Consider the following 20,546-nt stretch of genomic DNA (forward strand, 5'->3'; position numbering starts at 1 on the left):
TTTCTGTATGCGCTCACTGGTGTGGAGTTTTGGTTGTAGCTCATGAAACCATGCCTGTAGTGGATGGTTCGCTGGATTGTATATTACGACCATAGGCGTCCTGTTGTGCTTTGGTCTGTTGTGGTGGGTCAGTGTCTGTTGCCGTGGTGTCTTGCTGGCCCTAGCTCTTGCTTCTTTGATGTTGTCTGGCTTGTAACCTCTCTGTAAGAACTGACCCTCCATCTCATCACACCTGGTTTGGAAGGTAGAGTTGTCGGAACATAGGCGGTGGAGACGAAGGAACTGTGCATATGGAATGTTCTTGGTGATGTGGCGTGGGTTGCAGGAAGACTTACGAAGATAAGCATGTGCACCTGTTGGTTTGGTGAAGAGGTCTGTTTGCAGGTAGTCATTCTCAAGACGGATCAGAATATCCAGAAAGGAGATGCTGTCCAAGGAGCTGTTGACAGTGAACGTGATGGTGTTGTGGTAGCTGTTCAAGTGATCTGTGAACTTCTGCAGATCAGTGCCAGTCCACAACACAAATATATCATCAATGAACCGTCTCCACATTTCCTCCGAAACGGGCACAGGGCTGTCTGCAAGCAAATGTCGCTCCAACCATCCCATAAACAGACATGCCACAGTGGGGGCCATGGGGGTGCCCATGGCTGTTCCAAATGTTTGGAGAAAATACTGGCTGCCAAAGCAGAAGGTGTTGTTTTCTAAGACATGTGACATTATCTTCAGAAGCAGTTCCGTTGGTGGTATGTCTCCTTTTGGCTGGTTCCGTAAGTAGTATCCCACTGCTTCCTGCATTTCAATACGTGGGATATTGCTGTACAGACCTACCACATCAATGGTTACAAGACGAGTGCTTGCTGTAAATGGTCCATACTCATAGTTCCACTGTTGAATCTGGCGGAGCATGTCGGTGGTGTCCCTGATGTAGCTTGGGAGTTGGCAGTTGTATGGCTGAAGCCAATGGTCAACTAACTTTGACAGGTGTTCGGCTGGTTCATTTACCCCCGACACTATTGGGCGACCAGGGGGATTCTGCAAAGTTTTGTGCACCTTTGGTAGCATATGGAACTGATGGCATCTCGTGTTCCCTGGATCCAGTTTGGCCCAGTGTAAGGTTTGATTATCAATGAGCTTTCTCGTGAAGTTGTTCAGCCAATCTGTTGGACTCCCTGCCAATCTTTTCCGTGAGGTCTTTTGTCAGCCTCTTGTAGTGCAATGGGCTGCATAGTTGGCGATGTGCTTCTTTGATGTAGTTTTCCGTGTTTTGTACATAGATAGATAGATATATAGATATATTCATTCATATGGAAATGAAAGTTTTATAATTTGATACATTTTTATCATAGGAACTAAAAGGTCATAAAAACAGATTTGAAATCAGAGTAAAAAAACATTTTTTTAAGTTTTAATTTTTCATGAAACATACTGACATACCTTATTTCCCAGGTATTCTTGTGGAGCGACCCAGTACAAAGCCTTACTGGTATCAGAAATGTCATCCCTAGCTTTGACAGCGATGGTGTTGCCAGCCTCAATCACAAAGCCTTTGATAGTGTTGGTGATCCCCCAGCCATCCATTGTGTTCACCTGCACCAGTCAGAGGACACAGTGTCAAACACAATACACTGGAAAGAAACACTGTCACTGGAAAGAAACAGTGTCAAACACAATACACTGGAAAGAAACAGTGTCAAATACAATACACTGGAAAGAAACACTGTCAAATACAATACACTGGAAAGAAACAGTGTCACTGGAAAGAAACAGTGTCAAAGACAATACACTGGAAAGAAACAGTGTCACTGGAAAGAAACAGTGTCAAAGACAGTACACAGGAAAGAAACAGTGTCAAAGACATTATACATTGGAAAGAAAAAGTGTCAAACACATTATACATTGGAAAGAAAGTGTCACTGGAAAGAAACAGTGTCAAACATAATACACTGGAACGAAACAGTGTCAATCACAATACACTGGAAAGAAACAGTGTCACTGGAAAGAAACAATGTCAAACACTATACACAGGAAAGAAGCAGTGTCAAACACAATACACTGGAAAGAAACGCTGTCACTGGAAAGAAACAGTGTCAAACAATGTACAGGAAAGAAACAGTGTCAAACACAACACACTGGACAGAAACAGTGTCAATGGAAAGAAACAGTGTCAAACACAATACACAGGAATGAAACAGTGTCAAATACAATACACTGGAAAGAAACGCTGTCACTGGAAAGAAACAGTGTCAAATACAATACACAGGAAAGAAACAGTGTCAAATACAATACACTGGAAAGAAACAGTGTCAAATACAATACACTGGAAAGAAACAGTGTCACTGGAAAGAAACAGTGTCAAAGACAATACACAGATAAGAAACAGTGTCAAAGACAATATACAGAAAAGAAAGTGTCACTGGAAAGAAACAGTGTCAAAGACAATACATTGGAAAGAAACAGTGTCACTGGAAAGAAACAGTGTCAAATACAATACACTGGAAAGAAACAGTGTCAATCACAATACACTGGAAAGAAACAGTGTCACTGGAAATAAACAGTGTCAAACACAATACACAGGAAAGAAACAGTGTCAAACACAATACACTGGAAAGAAACAGTGTCAAACACAATACACAGGAAAGAAAGTGTCAAATACAGTACACTGGAAAGAAACAGTGTCACTGAAAAGAAACAGTGTCAAACACAATACACAGGAAAAAAAACAGTGTCAAATACAATACACTGGAAAGAAACAGTGTCACTGGAAAGAAACAGTGTCAAAGACAATACACAGAAAAGAAACAGTGTCAAAGACAATATACAGAAAAGAAACAGTGTCACTGGAAAGAAACAGTGTCAAAGACAATACACAGGAAAGAAACAGTGTCAAAGACACTACATTGGAAAGAAAGTGTCAAATACAATACACTGGAAAGAAACAGTGTCAAATACAGTACACTGGAAAGAAAGTGTCACTGGAAAGAAACAGTGTCAAACACAATACACAGGAAAGAAACAGTGTCAAACACAATACATTGGAAAAAAACCTGTCACTAGAAAGAAAAAGTGTCAAACACAATACACTGGAAAGAAACAGTGTCACTGGAAAGAAACAGTGTCAAACACAATACACTGGAAAGAAAGTGTCACTGGAAAGAAACAGTGTCAAACAGAATACACTGGAAAGAAAGTGTCACTGGAAAGAAAAAGTGTCAAACACAATGCCCTGGAAAGAAACAGTGTCAAACACAATACACTGGAAAGAAACAGTGTCATTGGAAAGAAACAGTGTCAAACACAATACACTGGAAAGAAAGTGTCACTGGAAAGAAAGTGTCAAACACAATACACTGGAAAGAAACAGTGTCAGTGGAAAGAAACAGTGTCAAACACAACACAATACCCTGGAACGTAACAGTGTCAAACACAATACACTGGAAAGAAACAGTCACTGGAAAGATACAGTGTCGAACACAATACACTGTAAAGAAATAGTGTCACTGGAAAGAAACCGTGTCAAATACAATACACTGGAAAGAAACAGTGTCAAACACAATACACTGGAAAGAAAATGTCACTAGAAAGAAACAGTGTCAAACACAATACACTGGAAAGAAAGTGTCACTGGAAAGAAACAGTATCAAACACAATACACTGAAAAGAATGTGTCACTGGAAAGAAAAATTGTCAAACACGATACCCTGAAAAGAAACAATGTCAAAACACAATACACTGGAAAGAAATAGTGTAACTGGAAAGAAACAGTGTCAAACACAATACACTGGAAAGAAAGTGTCACTGGAAAGAAACAGTATCGAACACAATGCACTGAAAAGAATGTGTCACGGGAAAGAAAAAGTGTCAAACATGATGCCCTGGAAAGAAACAGTGTCAAAAGACAATACACAGGAAAGAAACATTGTAACTGGAAAGAAACAGTGTCAAACACAATACACTGTAAAGAAACAGTGTCACTGTAAAGAAACAGTGTCAAACACAATCACTGGAAAGAAACAGTGTCACTGGAAAGAAACTGTCAAACACAATATCCTGAAAAGTAAGAGTGTCAAACACAATACCCTGGAAAGAAACAGTGTCACAGGAAAGAAAGAGTGTCAAACACAATACACTGGAAAGAAACTGTGTCAAACAATACACTGGAAAGAAACAGTGTGAAACACAATACGCTGGAAAGAAAGTGTCACTGGAAAGAAACAGTGTCAAACAGAATACATGGGAAAGAAACAATGTCACTAGAAAGAAAAAGTGTCAAACACATTATACACTGGAAAGAAACAGTGTCACTGGAAAGAAACAGTGTCAAACACAATATGCTGGAGAAAAAAAACAAACTCATTGTAACACAGAAGTAAAAGTGCAACAACAACAACAACAAAAAAGAATTTAAAAAAAACAACAAAAACCAAAAAAACCAAAAAAAACCCAGATGCCACTTTTTAACAAAACTACACATTACGAGTTAAGATCAAAACATAATCTTCATAAACACACACACACACACACTCACTCTCTCTCACACTAAATGGCAGAGAACAGTGTTGCTCTTTGGTGTGATTTTATTAGTGAGTCAACTGTTGTACTCAATGTAACAGGTAAAGCTGCTGATGAAGCTTTTCGTATTACACTCCACATTAATTAACACCTGACTTGACATCAACAGGCACCCAGCACACACAGCCACGCACCAGGTCCCAGGACAGAGCAGAGCTGGTGCACCTGCTGGTGGTACCGAAGCAGAAGCAGCGTGTGCAGCCTGAGGGATTGTCGGCACTGAGGTGGAATGAACCATCAGGACACTGGTCACACCGCGACCCCAGCACATTGCTCTGAAACAGCACACACTGTCATTGTATGCATTGCTGACAAACTTTGAAACAGCACAGTCACTGTAAACATTGCTCTCTAACAAGCTCTGAAACAGCACACACAGTCATTGTATACATTGCTAACAAGCTCTGAAACAGCACACACAGTCACTGTAAACATTGCTCTCTAACAAGCTCTGAAACAGCACACACAGTCATTGTATGCATTGCTCTCTAACAAGCTCTGAAACAGCACAGTCACTGTAAACATTGCTCTCTAACAAGCTCTGAAACAGCACACACAGTCATTGTAGACATTGCTCTCTAACAAGCTCTGAAACAGCACACAGTCACTGTATACGTTGCTCTCTAACAAGCTCTGAAACAGCACACACAGTCATTGTATACATTGCTCTCTAACAAGCTCTGAAACAGCACACAGTCACTGTATACGTTGCTCTCTAACAAGCTCTGAAACAGCACACACAGTCATTGTATACATGGCTCTAACAAGCTCTGAAACAGCACACACAGTCATTGTATACATGGCTCTCTAACAAGCTCTGAAACAGCACACACAGTCACTGTATACATGGCATAAACTAAGGCTTCAACATATCCTGTGCATACACACAAACGTGGGGGAGGTTATAACTATCAACAGTATTTCAAAACAACATAAACATTTGACTGTACAATGGATTTAATGAACAATATAAACAAGAGGCAAAGCCTTCTAGACTCACTTGTGCTTCAAACTTTATCCAGTAAAGGAATCATGTGGAGAAAAAAATAATAAAAGAATTGTTAACAAATCTTCTGTATTAAATATGATATATAAAATAAGCTATGGAGAGAAAAAAAAAGAAAAAAAAGGCAGGTGAGTGGGATCGAACCATGCATGTTCAGTTCTGATGAAGCAGACTAATCCCCACTGCTGCTGTGCATCTGACTTCATTTGACTAAATCTAATATCTGAAGCAATCTTGTTGTTTTCTTCTTTGTATGATGAATAGACATGATTGTAGTGGACGTAATAAAGCCATTTAAATCATGTTTTTTGTGTGTTTTATTATATCTCAAGTATTATTTATTTTGGCGGTAAAGGAGACATTGCCATCACTTCAAGCACATCACAACACATGAAAGATCTCTAGATCTGCATGAACCAGTCTACAACTGGCTGAAAGAAACGATCGATTCAAATTTTTTTTGTGTTCATTCCAGTTAATTCAGTGTCCACTTTAGAATTTTTATATGCAATTACCACATCGACAGTGTAGTTAGTATCACTGTATGTGTTCTGTCCAGAATTTGTATTGCTTTCCTTTTAACTGTGAACAAGAAAAACAAGGTCGTCGTCTCTGAACACAACCTTCCTTCTTGTAGGCCTAACTCAGTGGGAAGCTGGTTTTAAAAATTTTAGGATTTCGGAACGAATCTCTATGAAATAAACCCTTAATGATTTGGAAATACGGCTGAATTCCGGAGACTTACAAGCTGTTATTGGTATGACTGTGAAGATTTTTTTCATACTATGTTTAAGCCGAATTTGGTGTTGGCAGACAGAGTATTTCCAGAGAAATTGGTGGTTAAAGTTTACCACACACACACACACACACACACATACGCATGTGCGTGCACGCATGCATGCACGCACACACACACAGACAGACAAACGAACACTGGATAAAAGCATTGACTCACTTTGTTTACACAAGTGAGTCAAAAATGACTCAGTGAAAAATCCTATTCTGTTCACTGTCCATGCTCCTTACCTGTCTTGAAGTTAGTCTGCCTTGTTTCTGTCTGCAAGTGATGCTGATTTTTCGACAAATATCAATAATCAATAAGAAGGAGGAGTTTATCAAAAGTCCCATCACACATACTTGGTGATTTTCACAGCTGAAAGTTATTTGAAATTAAATACATAAAAAGGTAAGAAAGGGAGTAATGCAAATAATGAATAACAGTGAAATGCAAATTATCGTATTTATGTCATACTTACACAATTTCAGGGCCTGACAAACATGTTGGGTCAGGCATGTGCTCCTTTCATTTTTTTGAAGCAGTAGTGGTGCAGCCTAAATGGATCAGTCCACTTACCTTCATTTGACTTTGATACCTTTTTTTTAAATTTATTTTTTTAATACAGTGAATTTGTTCTTTTCGCATTTGGGATAAATGCCCACTCACTTCTGCCATGTACACACTGTATAATGCTGTGTCTCATGTATGCTACTTTTTTTTTCTCAAAAATGTTTGTCAGCCAAACAGTTTGTGTTGCCATTGTAAACAATTATGGGCACAATACCAATGTTATTCATATTTGTGTTAGTTACATGAAATATGTAACAGTTTCATATGGCCCCACTGGGTTTCTTGAAATAAAACATCATGTGTTGTCTTATCTTGATTCCTGAATCTGTCATTTCTACATCTCAGAAAATGGCACTGGGATGATTACTCATAAAGATGGTATGTCGAGTATAAGAACAATATGCTCTTAAGCATTAAGACAGTTCTAATCACTTTTATTCATTTTAGAAATAATTAAAACATCTAGGAAAGAAATTGTAAACACCATTTCTGTGCTCGTCGAAGGCTGAAATGATATATCTTAATCAGAAAGAAAATAAGCACTGTATTTCCCTGGAAAAAATCACGTTTACAAACTGCCTTGATCCCCAAGACAAAGCTGCAGTGTTGTCACTGACCTTACACAGACACTGGGAGGTGTACTGGTCACAGATGCCTTCAAGGGTACCAGCAGGGTCACAGTCACAAGTCTGGCAGTAGGGGAACGAGTGGTGTCCTGGCAGGCACGTGTCACATTTGCGCCCACCCACATTGGGCAGACAGCTGCAAGAAATTTCATTACCTCCAGTGAACAGCAGGAAACACATCAGGATGTATTCCTTCCCTCCTTGCACAACTACCATAGTATCACAACAATGGTCCTCCACCCTTGCTCTCTCCATTCCACTGACACCACCTACACCTTGCCTCAGGAGCTAACAACAGAAGACATGTTTTAAAACTTGGCACACTTAAACCCCTTAAATGTCAGAATACTCTGATGTACAAGCATTGCTGTGTGTCAGGGCAAAACTAGTAGTAGAATAACTGAACCCTATATAACTCCCTCATTTCTTGTGATCAATACAATTTTACAGGATTGTGAACAGATGGCATGTTAAACTTTGCTTTAATAACAAACTAATGTGAGAACAATGACAAGTATCCACTTAAGCAGCAGCTACAGTACACTGGTTTCAGACTATTGGGAAACTGCTGTGCCAATACACCATGAACTATGCAAACCATGTGCCTTCACACATACATGACACACATAAGCACATGTATGCACAAATCACTTACAGACAACATTGCTTGGGATATGTTCAAATGTAACCTTAAAAATACCAAAATAATCACACGAAGTTTGACATTAACACAATAAACATTCAGTTCAGTGTCAGTATGGAAATACAGACTCTTATGTATAGATGGAAAACTGATGCCTCCAAAACATAATATACAAGAAATGTTGTATGCCTTTGTGGACAGAAAATAACAAAATTGCATATTCTTTCTTAAGTTAAATTAGAGTTCATTCCTAAACTTTCCAACTACCCATTTATACAAATATTAAACTCTGCATTGTTAATTTACAAATTTTTAGTTTGGTTATCTAAATGTCTATTTGCTAATTATCTGTAAGTATTCCAACATTTGACTCTTACCCGTTTTTACTAATTAGTTGATTTTATGATTAATTTATTGGATTTCTTAGTTTGTTTCCATCCCCAAATTGTCCCTCTCCATTCTAAATTTCTATTTCTAGTCACATTTGTAATTGTATACAGTTCGAACCTGTTCCCATACACATAAACATACCCTGCACACATTATTTTTTCAATCTAAAATCACTTTAGAGAACAGATGTTGAATTAATGACCAACCAACCATCACTTACAGACTCTTCCATAACCACCCATCACACACACACACACACACACACATTCTCTCCCTCTCAATTTGCTAAAACTTGTTATTATTTCCAAGGATCCCAAACATAAAATGTGATTCGAGATGTAACTACTAACTTGCACTGTCCAGTAGTCTGGTCACAATTCAGGTCCCCCTGTTCCACACCCCGGGGGTTACAGCTGCACTCCTGGAAACACAATATATATAGTGAATGATGACACTTCTCTTCCCACACTGTCACAGCACACTACAGACACTTCTCCATAAATAACATGATCACCTCACTTTTGCGTGTGTGTGTGTGTGTGTGTGTGTGTGTGTGTGTGTGTGTTATTCATTGATTTTACATCATTTCACTAAGAGTAAGACAAAAATAAACAAACAAAAAAACCTGGAGGTGTTGGGGAGCATGGCAAGGGGTGGGTGGGGTGATAGGAAGTTCAAGGGGTGGAGGAAGGTGTGATGTACCATTCTACCTGATATTCATTTACCCACGTTTTTTCTGTGAAGTTCACACAACAAACAATCCATCCATTCTCTCTGAGGAGAACCAGTCAATCCAAGGTAACCCCTACCTGACAGCCAATCAGATTATCATAGCCATATGCTTCTGGCTGACAGCGATCACATCGTTCTCCTTCCACCCGGGGTGGACAGATGCAATCACCTGTCAGTGGGTGGCACACACCGAAGGGACAGCTGCATGCTGAAATCAAGTCAACACAGACATCAAACAGTTTTAACCACCCAAAGGTATATGCTGAAATACTGGACATTCTAAAGTAAGGGTCAAAATAAATAACTAAGTAATAAGCCTTGACAAAGTGGAGAGCACTGCAGACTGGCAACTAGAAAGATGCAGGTTGGAGTCCCAGCAGATTTGTGTTTCTTCAGCCCATGGCTGGCTCCTACCCAGAGCTGAGTGTGCTATGGGCTCAAATGGGAGGAATGAGACATGGATGAGTGTCATCCACTTCATGGAAGCATCTTGGGAGTATTGCTAAAATTTCCTGATGAACACTACAGGTGACTGAACCTCTCAGGCCTGGTTGATGTCTGGGTATATTATGAAATGAAGCACCAAGTACAGCACTGTCACACTGTCCCATTCAAACATTAAATGGACTTCCATTGTGTCATCATCATCACCAGTGTACAATGAAATTGTCCCAGATTCTGTGGCCTTTCATACCCCACTCTCATGGTGACCTCAGTTTCAATTCCCTCCATTTTCATACTTGTTCGAGTTCCTGTCAAGGTCTTTGGTGTCGGCAGATTCATGGAGGGAAGTGGTGGTGATCTCCACTCTGGAAGGGATGCTCACTCAGACGGGCTTCATAATTATTATAATCAGTAGGTAATGTCCTGTGTAAGCTCAATCAGATAAAGAATCAAAGGCACAAATGAAACATGTGAACACTACCAAAGTAACTCAGTAGCAGAACAGGATATCTTCTGGTGTGTAGCCTCCTGGCAACTTAACACCGATAATTCTGTGGACTGCAAGTGCTGTGATTAGAAGATAAATCTGCTTGTGGCTGTGTATGGAGGACTCTGAATCAGTGGCCAAGGAGGAATGCCACTGAAACAGTGTAGAAGATGGAGCAGCAAAAACAACAACAACAACAACAAAAAATTATGTAAATAGCACTCAATAGACCATGTGTTTCCATAAATACCAGTTATCTGATCTGCTCAGTTTTGCAACTGAGATATCACACCAAAATGCTAGTTTTTGTCTTGTCTCCAAATTATGAAGAAACCTATAAAAATTCTGTCAGATCTGGATCACCACTAAAATCTGATTCATTTCATTCAGGAAAATATGTCCACAACTACTTGCATGAAACAACTGACAGGCGCGAGAACAGTATCTTCTTCACCGAGGTAATGACATTCACATTTTTTTAATACTCAGCTGTCCAGAGTACAGAATATTACAATGTGCAAGTTGTGAAAGGTTTTCTTGGTAGTTTGTGAATCTCTGACAGAAAATATCAACTTACGTTTACAGTCAGGGAATCCATAATAGCCTGGTCGACATGCAGAACAGGTTCGGCCAATGACATTCTCTCGGCACTGACACTGTCCCCCAAAGGCCTGGCAGTTGAAGTTGAGAGAACCGTCTACATTACAGTCACACTGAACAGCCCCCTTGTTGAACTCAGTTGTCAGGGTGAACACACTCTCTTTGCAGTACTCGGAATCTGATCTGTTTAAAAAAATATAAAAAAAGGGGGGGAGCGGGGGTAATTACTGCACACACTATCATCATTAACAAAGGATATGCAGAGAAAGGGATACTGGATGGAAGGGAGGATACTTGGGGTTTGAGTCTATTTTCCCCCACCTCAACTGCATGCAGATCATAGAGCACCAGGTTTGTTTTTCTTTCTCTTTTTTGCGCTTCAGTATGACTTCATTGCTGGGGATTACTTTTTTTTCTTCTTTTTTTTATCCACTCATTCACAATTTTTGGTCTGTCTGGTCTAAAATGTATGGACAATTTCTGTAATGTTTAACCCCCACTTTGTATCAATACTTATGGTAACAAATCTCACTCTTAAAACATTTTGAGGTGGAACAAAAATAAACACATTCACCTCAACGAAATGGCTTCTTTTATGATGGGATGGAGCTTCAGTGTAAAGTTGTAACTGGATGCAAATGAAATTTCATGTTCCCAGTAACATTCCTTGAATATTTCAGATCTTGATCTTTCTATTCTCTCTACATTCTTCATTTTCTAATTTTTTTTTAAAAATCTCCATCATCAGCACAAGGTTTGTTTTTCTTTCTCTTTTTTGTGCTTCAGCATGAATTCTTCATTGGTGGGGATTACCCTCTTTCATTTATAATCCACTTATTCACAATTCTTGGTCTGTGTGTAATGCATAATTATTGATGCTGATACCAAATATAATACTGCTGATGCCACACTTACATTCTTGCACCATGCATACACTCGCCTGAAGAAACCAAATTCGTTTGTATTTTGTTTATTGACTTATCATTGGCATGTAACACCATTTAACCACATCTCTTAAAGTAAACTTCTTTCATTTAACATCAGTATAAACCTCATTTTATGAATAAACAGTTTTCTTGTTTAGAGATTTCAGTCAGTCCATTTTGGACAAGCTCTATCTTCTGTCAAGACAACTCCACTGGTGCCCCTCAAGGTACAGTCCTGTCACCTGTTCTTTTCTCGCGGTATACAAATGACTGCACTGGCTCAGACACAACTGCTATGAATAAATATTCTGATGACTCAGCCCTAGGAGGTCTGTCAAATTCTGATGCTGTTTATTTTGAGCAAGTTCAAAACTTTTTCCTCCTGGTGTAAAGAAAACTACTTAGATCACAATGTCCAGAAAAAGAAAGAAAAATGATAATTGATTTCAGAAAATATGCCTCTCCAATCCCTTTCCCTTTTATTTGGTTGTTCAGTTCAGCAACAAATGCATGCATGTGATAAGAGTGAAAGAGCATCAATACATACTTGAGTTCAAATCCTTCATTCACACACTCTGTGAGGAATTTTCCTGAAGTGTCTATTGGCTGCAGCTCCAAATCAAAGTGTGTGAATGTCTCTGCTGGGATGAGCAAGGCGTAATCCTGGTGGGGAAAACACAATTCAGTTCTACATCGTATTGTCTACCGAGTATCAGACAAAGGCAAAAACTGGATAACTGAGACATTACCATTTTCAACAGTTGGAAACAGGACAAACACACACACATATACAAGTCAATTTCATCTCCCATAAATGTGAGCACGGTGACAGCTTTTAGAATCTGGATGGAGGAAAAGAAAAGAGGAAAGTAACCAAAAAAACCCAATGTTTTTTTTAAAGAAGCAAACATTTACAGAAACAACTGCAGAACATAAAGCTTTGAGGTACAGCATTACTGAGAAGCCAAGAAGCTTTTCATGTTCTATCTTTCTTTCTTGACATTTATCCCATTACATCATTTTAGACAGATAAGATCATGATCAATAATCAACTTGAGAATGACTGACACTGCCATTTTCTTTCACTTTGAATCTGTGATTACTTTCTAAATGTATGTTTATGTAAATGCACACTTGCTTGTACATTTGCATGCATGGTTTAGATTTTTTAGTGCAAATCGAGATATGTTTTCACATATGTAACTGATGAAAACCTGTATGTAAGAAAAGCCCAAAAAACCACATCATCAGACAACACAACTCTTCTGTGCCAACTTACCAACCAGATCTTCCCCCCATTGGTGTTATTCACCAGGATGTGGATGTCATTGTCTTTGAGGCTGATGGTGTTGCCATGTCCAAACATGATGACCCCACGACAACCAGTCACACTAGGGCAATATGTGGGCTTGAACACACCTGCACAGGTATGAACACCATACTGATTGCACCAATGGTTTTATCATGCACAGTGCCAGCAGATACAGTGCTGAATGCACACTGAACAAATTTAAGTTTCATTCTTGGAGGCATCCACATACATATTTGAACAGAACACATGCACATATAATTCAGTAACTGTTTACATGTTTACCAATAGTTCTGACACAGGAAATGCCTGCACCAGTGCTTTTCACAATTGAACATACATCAACAACCTTACTGCTGAAGGCAACTAAAAAGACAATTTGGTTTAATCAAACATACTAACCGTGATTCCTGTCCTGTGCAAACTATTACCCACCTATGCAGAGAAAATGAAAGAAGATACACCCAATAACCTCCTTAGATTTCCTCCATTCCATGTCTAGATTTCCTCCATTCCATGTTTTTATACAGCACCCTCTTCTGATGCCATTCATCTGTTACCAGCGCAAACAAGAAAAATGAGGTCATGGCTTCTTCTTACCAGACATAGCTTACATTCCAACAACTGGGAACGGGTAATACAGTGTTTTTGGATACAAATAGCGCATCAACAGAATAAACCATTAAGTATTCAGAAATACAGCCAAATTCAGGAAATGTACTTATTCGTATGACTGTGAAGATTTTTTTCTGCTATGTTTAAGCCAAATTTGGTACTGGCAGACAAAGTATTACCCGAGAAAATGACAATATTAAATTTTAACACACACACACACACACACAACCGAACACTGGGTTATAACATAGACTCACTTTGTTTACACAAGTGAGTCAAAAAAGGATGTGATATCCCCCCCCACAAAAAATATGAATCACTATAGTTCCTACATCTCGAGAAAAAAAAGTTTGGATCACATTAATTCACATTTTTCTTTCTTGTAGCAATGTGACTGTTCGTTCGTTTATTCATTTATAGTCTGCTCAACTAAGATGATATTAGACTGAAAATAAATGATATTATTATTATTATTATTATTATTTATATCTTTATTTTTTCTATCATAATGGTGATTATTATTATCATTAATTAGAAATCAAGTGACTGTGACAGTGTTTTCTGCATTCAGTTCGTTCTCGGTTCATCTCCCTCAATGAAATTTTCTTCCACTGTGGCCTGTAACTGATGTTGTAGATTTGAACTGGGAACCACTGAAGTCATGGTAGCATTGACTGTGGACCAGGAACTTTGTACTAGAAACTCCCTACCAGGAACTTCAATGCCATAGTTGCAAGCCCTGTCCCTTCACACCAATCTTGTCTTTTATGAATCAGCCTTGTCATCTTTAGTTGACGATCTCTGTGGTAATCAGAGAAGATGATCAAATGGGTTCATTCAGTTCTCCCATTTAAATACTTAATTTTCAGCTTGTAGTCTTCCCAACAGCTCCAAGCTAGTCGTCATACATGCAATTCCTCATCACCTTGCTCACAGTCTTCCTTGACAACTTCAAGCTGAATCCTTTGTTCCTTGTTTCCCCAAGAAGCCTTGACCTCCATCATGCCACTCTCCTCTGTCGTCAGCTTTTACATTTCTTGATTTTATTCTCCTTCTTCCATTATTTCAACAGTACAGTTTTCTGCTGAAGATACCAATTCTCCATGGATATGATGTTTTTCCTTGTCTTTTGTAAGCCAATAATTGCGGACACTAAGTTGTGTTTGTTTGTTTCATCCTGTTCATGTCTCTCAGTTATCATGCCCAAAGTGATTTTCCTTACTGACTCTCCATGGATATGAGCTCTCTGTTTGCTGCAAGCCAATCATTCTCCATGGATATAAAGTTCGTTGTGTTGGTTACAAATGCAGTTAGTTGATGGGTGCTTTGTGATGATAATTTATCGTCTTCCACAATCAATCAACAGAATCTCTGATGCGAGCTGTGGCACGTCATTTCACAATATGGCTACAAGTGACATAAACATTAGGTCACATGACTTCTCTAGTAGGTTCACATTTACCTGACAACTGCGTCCTCCCTTCAAGCTGAAAAATCTCATTTTTAACTGCTACAAGTCATGTAAATGAGAACACTGTCTGCAATTACAATTCACAACTCAAATCCTTTTTCTAGTTTTTCTGTTTTGAATTCTCTTACATTACAATACTCAGACTTCTCTGGAACTATTTAATGATTGTAGCAGTAGGGTGATGTAAGCATTAAGTCAAGTGACTTCTCTGGATCTTAGTAGGTTCAATTTATGCGACAGTGATACATGGTGTGTCATGTGCATGTGCGAGTGCAATGAGACCCAGCACCTTGGGAAAGGCCTCCACCCCTGTTGGCCTTATGTTTGATGGCCGAAGTGGGTATGGCCTGTCCAAATAAGTAGCCTTCTGAAGGAGGCCTCTTTTGGGAGTGAACAAATGACGGATGAGGGGTTTAGTATGCTGTCCTGGCCATGGTGAGGTTCATGTACATCTGCGATTGCTGAGTGGCTGAACGGTGAAGGTGGTGGCATATCTGCTGAATGAAGGAAGCCAGGACCAAGAGGTCGTGGCCAAAGAGTGGTCATGGGTGGGTGCCAAAAGGGCCATTGTTGGGCAGGCAAGAAAGCTATCTATGGTGGCAGTGGACTCCAGAATTGTTCAGACCAAATCCTCCAGGTCCATGAGATGTCCTGTCCGTCATGGAAACATGCCTTTGGTGGGAATGCAGGCACTCTAGGAGCAGATATAGGTCCTCCTGAATGACTGGGAAGGGACCTTGTTGTATTGGACCCAGGGCTAGCAGCTGTTTTGCCCAAGGAGTAGATGTCTTCAAGAATTTCTCTCTTCCCAATGGTTAAATTGAGACTGAGCCTGAGAGAATGTCATGGATGGGTTGTCTCCTGATGCATGCCAGCACACTTTGAAGAGCATCTATGACCATGGCAACTGGGTGAGGGTGAGGCCTTAAGTAGGAAGGTTGTCTCCATCAGAGGTCTACAGCCTCACATGGTCTAGGTGTGCCCCAGCGTGGGACCTACTGTACCCTCTCGGGTGCAAATGATGTGAAGAGATCCACTGATTCCTCAGAAGATATGTGGCGGTGGTGTTCAGCTACAGGTGCCTCAACAGCAAGGATTTCAACATCAGAAGAGGTTGGCAGTATGGGAGGAGAACCCCCCACCACCCTTGTGGAGGTTTGGGGGACCGGGCACACAACTGCATTGGCAGCAGAGGGCAGAAAGGTAACCTGCATTGGTTGTGAAGGCAGAGCTGCATTCCTTGATTGTGAGCCATAATCAAGAAGTTGGGTGCAATTGAAGGGCATACGTGTCCAAGTGGTCCACCTTCCTCACTGTGTTGAGGGAGGGCATCCCAATCCGCATTAGTCGCCACTGGATCCAAGACGGTAGCGGTATGCTGCTTGAGGAGTCCATGAGCAAGTGTCACAGGTGCTGTCACATATGATATTGTGAGGGAGCAAGACTGTAATCTTGTTGTTTGTTAATATGCTGTTGATCAAGACCTCTTCAATGGTGCTCATGAGAGGATGCACCTTCATCCTCTATGCCAGTGTGGGTGTGGGGAAAGAGACAGAGGAGGGTGGCACATGCACTGCTGACTGGCAGGGACAATAGCTTGTGGAGTGTAGCAAATTAAAACACAAATCAATGTACTGAGATGGGTGGAAAATATGTTGAACAAATTGAATCTGAAGAGGGACAGTGAAAGGACATCGAAGACGGTGTAAGAGGTGGTGGTGATCTGCTGTCAACAGAAGGGAGCAGGTGGAGAGTAGTGTTTTTTGCAGGGCCTGAGAGAGAGGGTCTTGCGTGTCCACCATCAATTGTGATCTGAGCTTCATTTCAGCCCCAATGAGCAAGGTAATCCTGTGACCTGAACAACATGACCTCAAACAACAACAGATCACTGAATCAATAAAGGGGCAGAAAATGCACATAAAAAAAACAAAAAAACTAAGCCGTGTGAAGAGCACAGGAGCAGAAGGAAGTTAGCTGCCAGAAAAAGTGAGTGCCACACAGTGGTGCAGCAGGGAGGTAATCTTCTAAGGGAAGTTATTAGTCCTACCTACTTTTGTTTTCTATGCATAAGCTGGTAAAAGTTTGCACAGGACAGGAATCAGACTGCTGCTGAAGTCTGCACCAATGGGTCAGTGTACAGCATGTATAGTTATCCAGGTTTCTATATTAAAAAACAAAAACAAAACAAAAACAAACAGCTACTCAACTGGTGAGAACGCATCACTACACACTGACCCCCACCTTGTATTGGCTGTCCACCAACAAACACAGTCACAGGGATGGTCAGTCCAATCTCTGTGGGCATGTAGTAGTGGAAGAGGATGATGTACTGCCCAGGCTTGGTTACAGTACCGTGGATCTCAATTTCTCTCTGAAACATCCAGTTATTTTCCTTTCCTAATCACTGGTATAAGAATGAAGAGTAGCTGTTACCTTTCTTTCCCAGAATATAACAATTTGGTAAGGCATACCGGTAAGACGATTTGACAGATTTACAAATGACAACTCTAAAAACTGTGTTACCAATTTTATTCTTTAAGACAGAAATTAAAGTTCAACATACCTGGAAATACACCTGTGTCTTCTCTGTTTCTTGATCTGATTTGAGTTCTGTACAACTAATGACTGAGCTCATTATCATTTCAGAAAAATTCAATGAGAGTGCACCACTTATCACTCCCATAGGCTCTACCAACACATATCTACCACTGTTCTGAGCTGTACCAACACATATCTACAACTGTTCTGAGCTGTACCAATAAATGTCTGCCACTATCCTGAGCTGTACCAATAAATGTCTACCACTGTTCTGAGCTATACCATCACATGTCTACCACTGTTCTGAGCTATACCATCACATGTCTACCACTGTTCTGAGCTGTGCCAACACATGTCTACCACTGTTCTGAGCTGTACCAACACATGTCTACAACTGTTCTGAGCTGTGCCAACACATGTCTACCACTGTTCTGGGCTGTGCCAACACATGTCTACCACTGTTCTGAGCTATACCAATAAATGTCTACCACTGTTCTGAGCTGTATCAACACATGTCTACCACTGTTCTGAGCTATACCATCACATGTCTACCACTGTTCTGAGCTGTACCAATAAATGTCTACCACTGTTCTGAGCTATACCATCACATGTCTACCACTGTTCTGAGTTGTACCAATAAATGTCTACCACTGTTCTGAGCTGTACCAATAAATATCTACCTCTGTCCTGACTGAGCTGTATAAACACATTCTGACTGAGCTCTGTTGGTGTGTTCAACAAACTATACCAATACATGTTGACCTCTGTTGTGAATGAGCTCTGTTGGTGTGTTCAACAAACTATACCAATAAATGTTGACCTCTGTTGTGAATGAGCTCTGTTGGTGTGTTCTATAAACTGTACCAATACATGTTGACCTCTGTTGTGAATGAGATCTGTTGATGTGTTTACCCCTGTTCTGAATGAGCTCTGTTGATGTATTCTGTCAGCTGTGCCAACACATGTTCTGACTGAGCTCTATCAGTGTGTCCCATAAGCTGTATCAAAACATGTTGCCCACTGCTATGACTGAGCTCTGTTGGTGTGTTTCATACATGCCAAATCAAATACGCCCATCCTGCTACATCAGATAACAGTGTCTCCCCATAGCCACCTCACCCCCACCAAAAAAAAAAAGTCTACTTTGTCAGGAGTTCAAAAGACGCAACAAATACAGACCTGAGTGTTGTTGAGCTGAATCAATCCAGTGGCGGGGTCGAGGATGCCTGTTGGCATGTCAATGGACAGCCGACCTTGGTTTGGGGGCAGTTCAAAGTCCAGTCTCACCGTTCCCACGGGCACAGAATAGGAAGAGGGTATGCAGCTGTAGGCAGATCAAAATAAACATATGTACGGTTAAACAGAAATATACATGTTCCTGATACAAAAAAAGTCCATAGAAATGTACATGTTCCTGATACAAAAAAAAAGAAGTAAAGTACATATCAACCAATAATGCAGACTTCTTTTTGTATGGCACCTCATGTTCTGGTGTCATCTGTCCCTCCCTGGGAGTTAACAAAAGCAAACGTCAACATATGTGCTTCTGACACAACAAAAGGAGAATCTCCACATATGATAGCAGCATCTGTCAGAATTGAATTAGAAGAAAATTTTGATTATCATTTAAAAGTTACACTGATGGGTCGGTCCTGGATGATAGCAGTGCAGGATCTGCTTTTGTCATTCCTGACCTAAAATCAGAAAAATCATATTATTTAGGTAAGGGACATTCAATTTTTACAGCTGAATTGGTGGCCATCTTTATAGCTTTAAATCATGTTGTTGATATGCCAATCATAGTAAGTAATATCCTATTTTGTGTTGATTCTCAATCTGTTTTAAAAAGTTTGCTCCTTTTTGAGAATAATCAAAGAGAAGATTTATTGTTTGAAATTAGGTATTTATTGCACTCCCTATTTGTGAAGGGTACAAATGTTGATTTTTTGTTGGATACCATCCCACACTGAATTCCTTTATAATGACCAAGCAGACAGGGCAGCAAAAGGAGAGAAAAGAATCATGTAGATACAAGGAAATAAGCAATATACTAAAAAGAGACTTTTATAGGTACTTGAATTCAAGTCTAAAACCTTGTCAGTTGACTCTCTCAGACTTTGGTCTGATTTGCAGACCAATTCTGACTTTAGCTCTCAGACTATTATCAAATTCATTATGGACCAAGTACTGTTCTAATGTCAAGTGCATATCCTTTAGTAACCTGATGATTAACTCACTTGATACTAACAATGGCTGTAGCTGTCGTCCATTTCCATCTGGTTGTATACTGACAACGGCTATAGCTGTTCCGACCTTAAAAAATTTCCACAAGTGACGTCGTGACCCAGTGCCACAGACACAGCCATCCATCTTAGAGCCTAATTAGTATAGGCCAACCTTTGACCACTGGAGTGGCTGGTGAGTCACTTGTTGCTGTACTGCTGAGCTATTTTATCGTCACCCAGGCCTTTGTGCTCAGACAAACAACAATGGCGTCGCAACCCAGTGCAAGTGGTTCACAGAGCAGACAAGGAAGGCGTGTTTACACCCTATGAGAAGCCGTGGAACTTTTCCAAACAGAAGGATCAGATGTAGAGTATGGTGAAGAAGACAAGGAGAGTGACTTTGTACCATCTGAGGAGAGCGAACATGAAAGTTTATCAGATACCGAACCTTATGTGGAAGAGCAGAGAGGCGTGGCAAGTGAGGTGGACAGTGACAGTGAAATAGAAGCCAGTGCACACGGACTACTGGCTGACCGGAGCACGGACAGTTTTCTTCGATTTATGAGCAAAGAGTGGCATGAAGATTTTAGATTTTTCTAGCAATTCCACCATAC

General features: G+C 40.2%; 1 protein-coding gene across 1 annotated transcript in view; it reads right to left on the bottom strand.

Annotated features, from left to right (window-relative positions):
* The window catches only part of LOC143279982 (laminin subunit alpha-like), a 305,618-nt gene that overhangs the window by 195,569 nt on the left and 89,503 nt on the right, over positions 1-20,546 (bottom strand). Inside the window, exons 23-32 of the mRNA XM_076584380.1 lie at positions 18,887-19,031; positions 17,411-17,540; positions 13,054-13,193; positions 12,322-12,437; positions 10,826-11,031; positions 9,395-9,525; positions 8,936-9,006; positions 7,544-7,688; positions 4,707-4,847; positions 1,438-1,590 (exon numbers count right to left, since the gene is read on the bottom strand). Coding sequence (XP_076440495.1) covers positions 1,438-1,590; positions 4,707-4,847; positions 7,544-7,688; positions 8,936-9,006; positions 9,395-9,525; positions 10,826-11,031; positions 12,322-12,437; positions 13,054-13,193; positions 17,411-17,540; positions 18,887-19,031 — 1,378 coding nt within the window. The remainder of the gene's footprint in view (positions 1-1,437; positions 1,591-4,706; positions 4,848-7,543; positions 7,689-8,935; positions 9,007-9,394; positions 9,526-10,825; positions 11,032-12,321; positions 12,438-13,053; positions 13,194-17,410; positions 17,541-18,886; positions 19,032-20,546) is intronic.

The sequence above is a fragment of the Babylonia areolata genome, chromosome 3 (genome assembly GCF_041734735.1).
Source record: "Babylonia areolata isolate BAREFJ2019XMU chromosome 3, ASM4173473v1, whole genome shotgun sequence".
NCBI classification, from domain to species: Eukaryota; Metazoa; Mollusca; class Gastropoda; order Neogastropoda; family Buccinidae; genus Babylonia; species Babylonia areolata.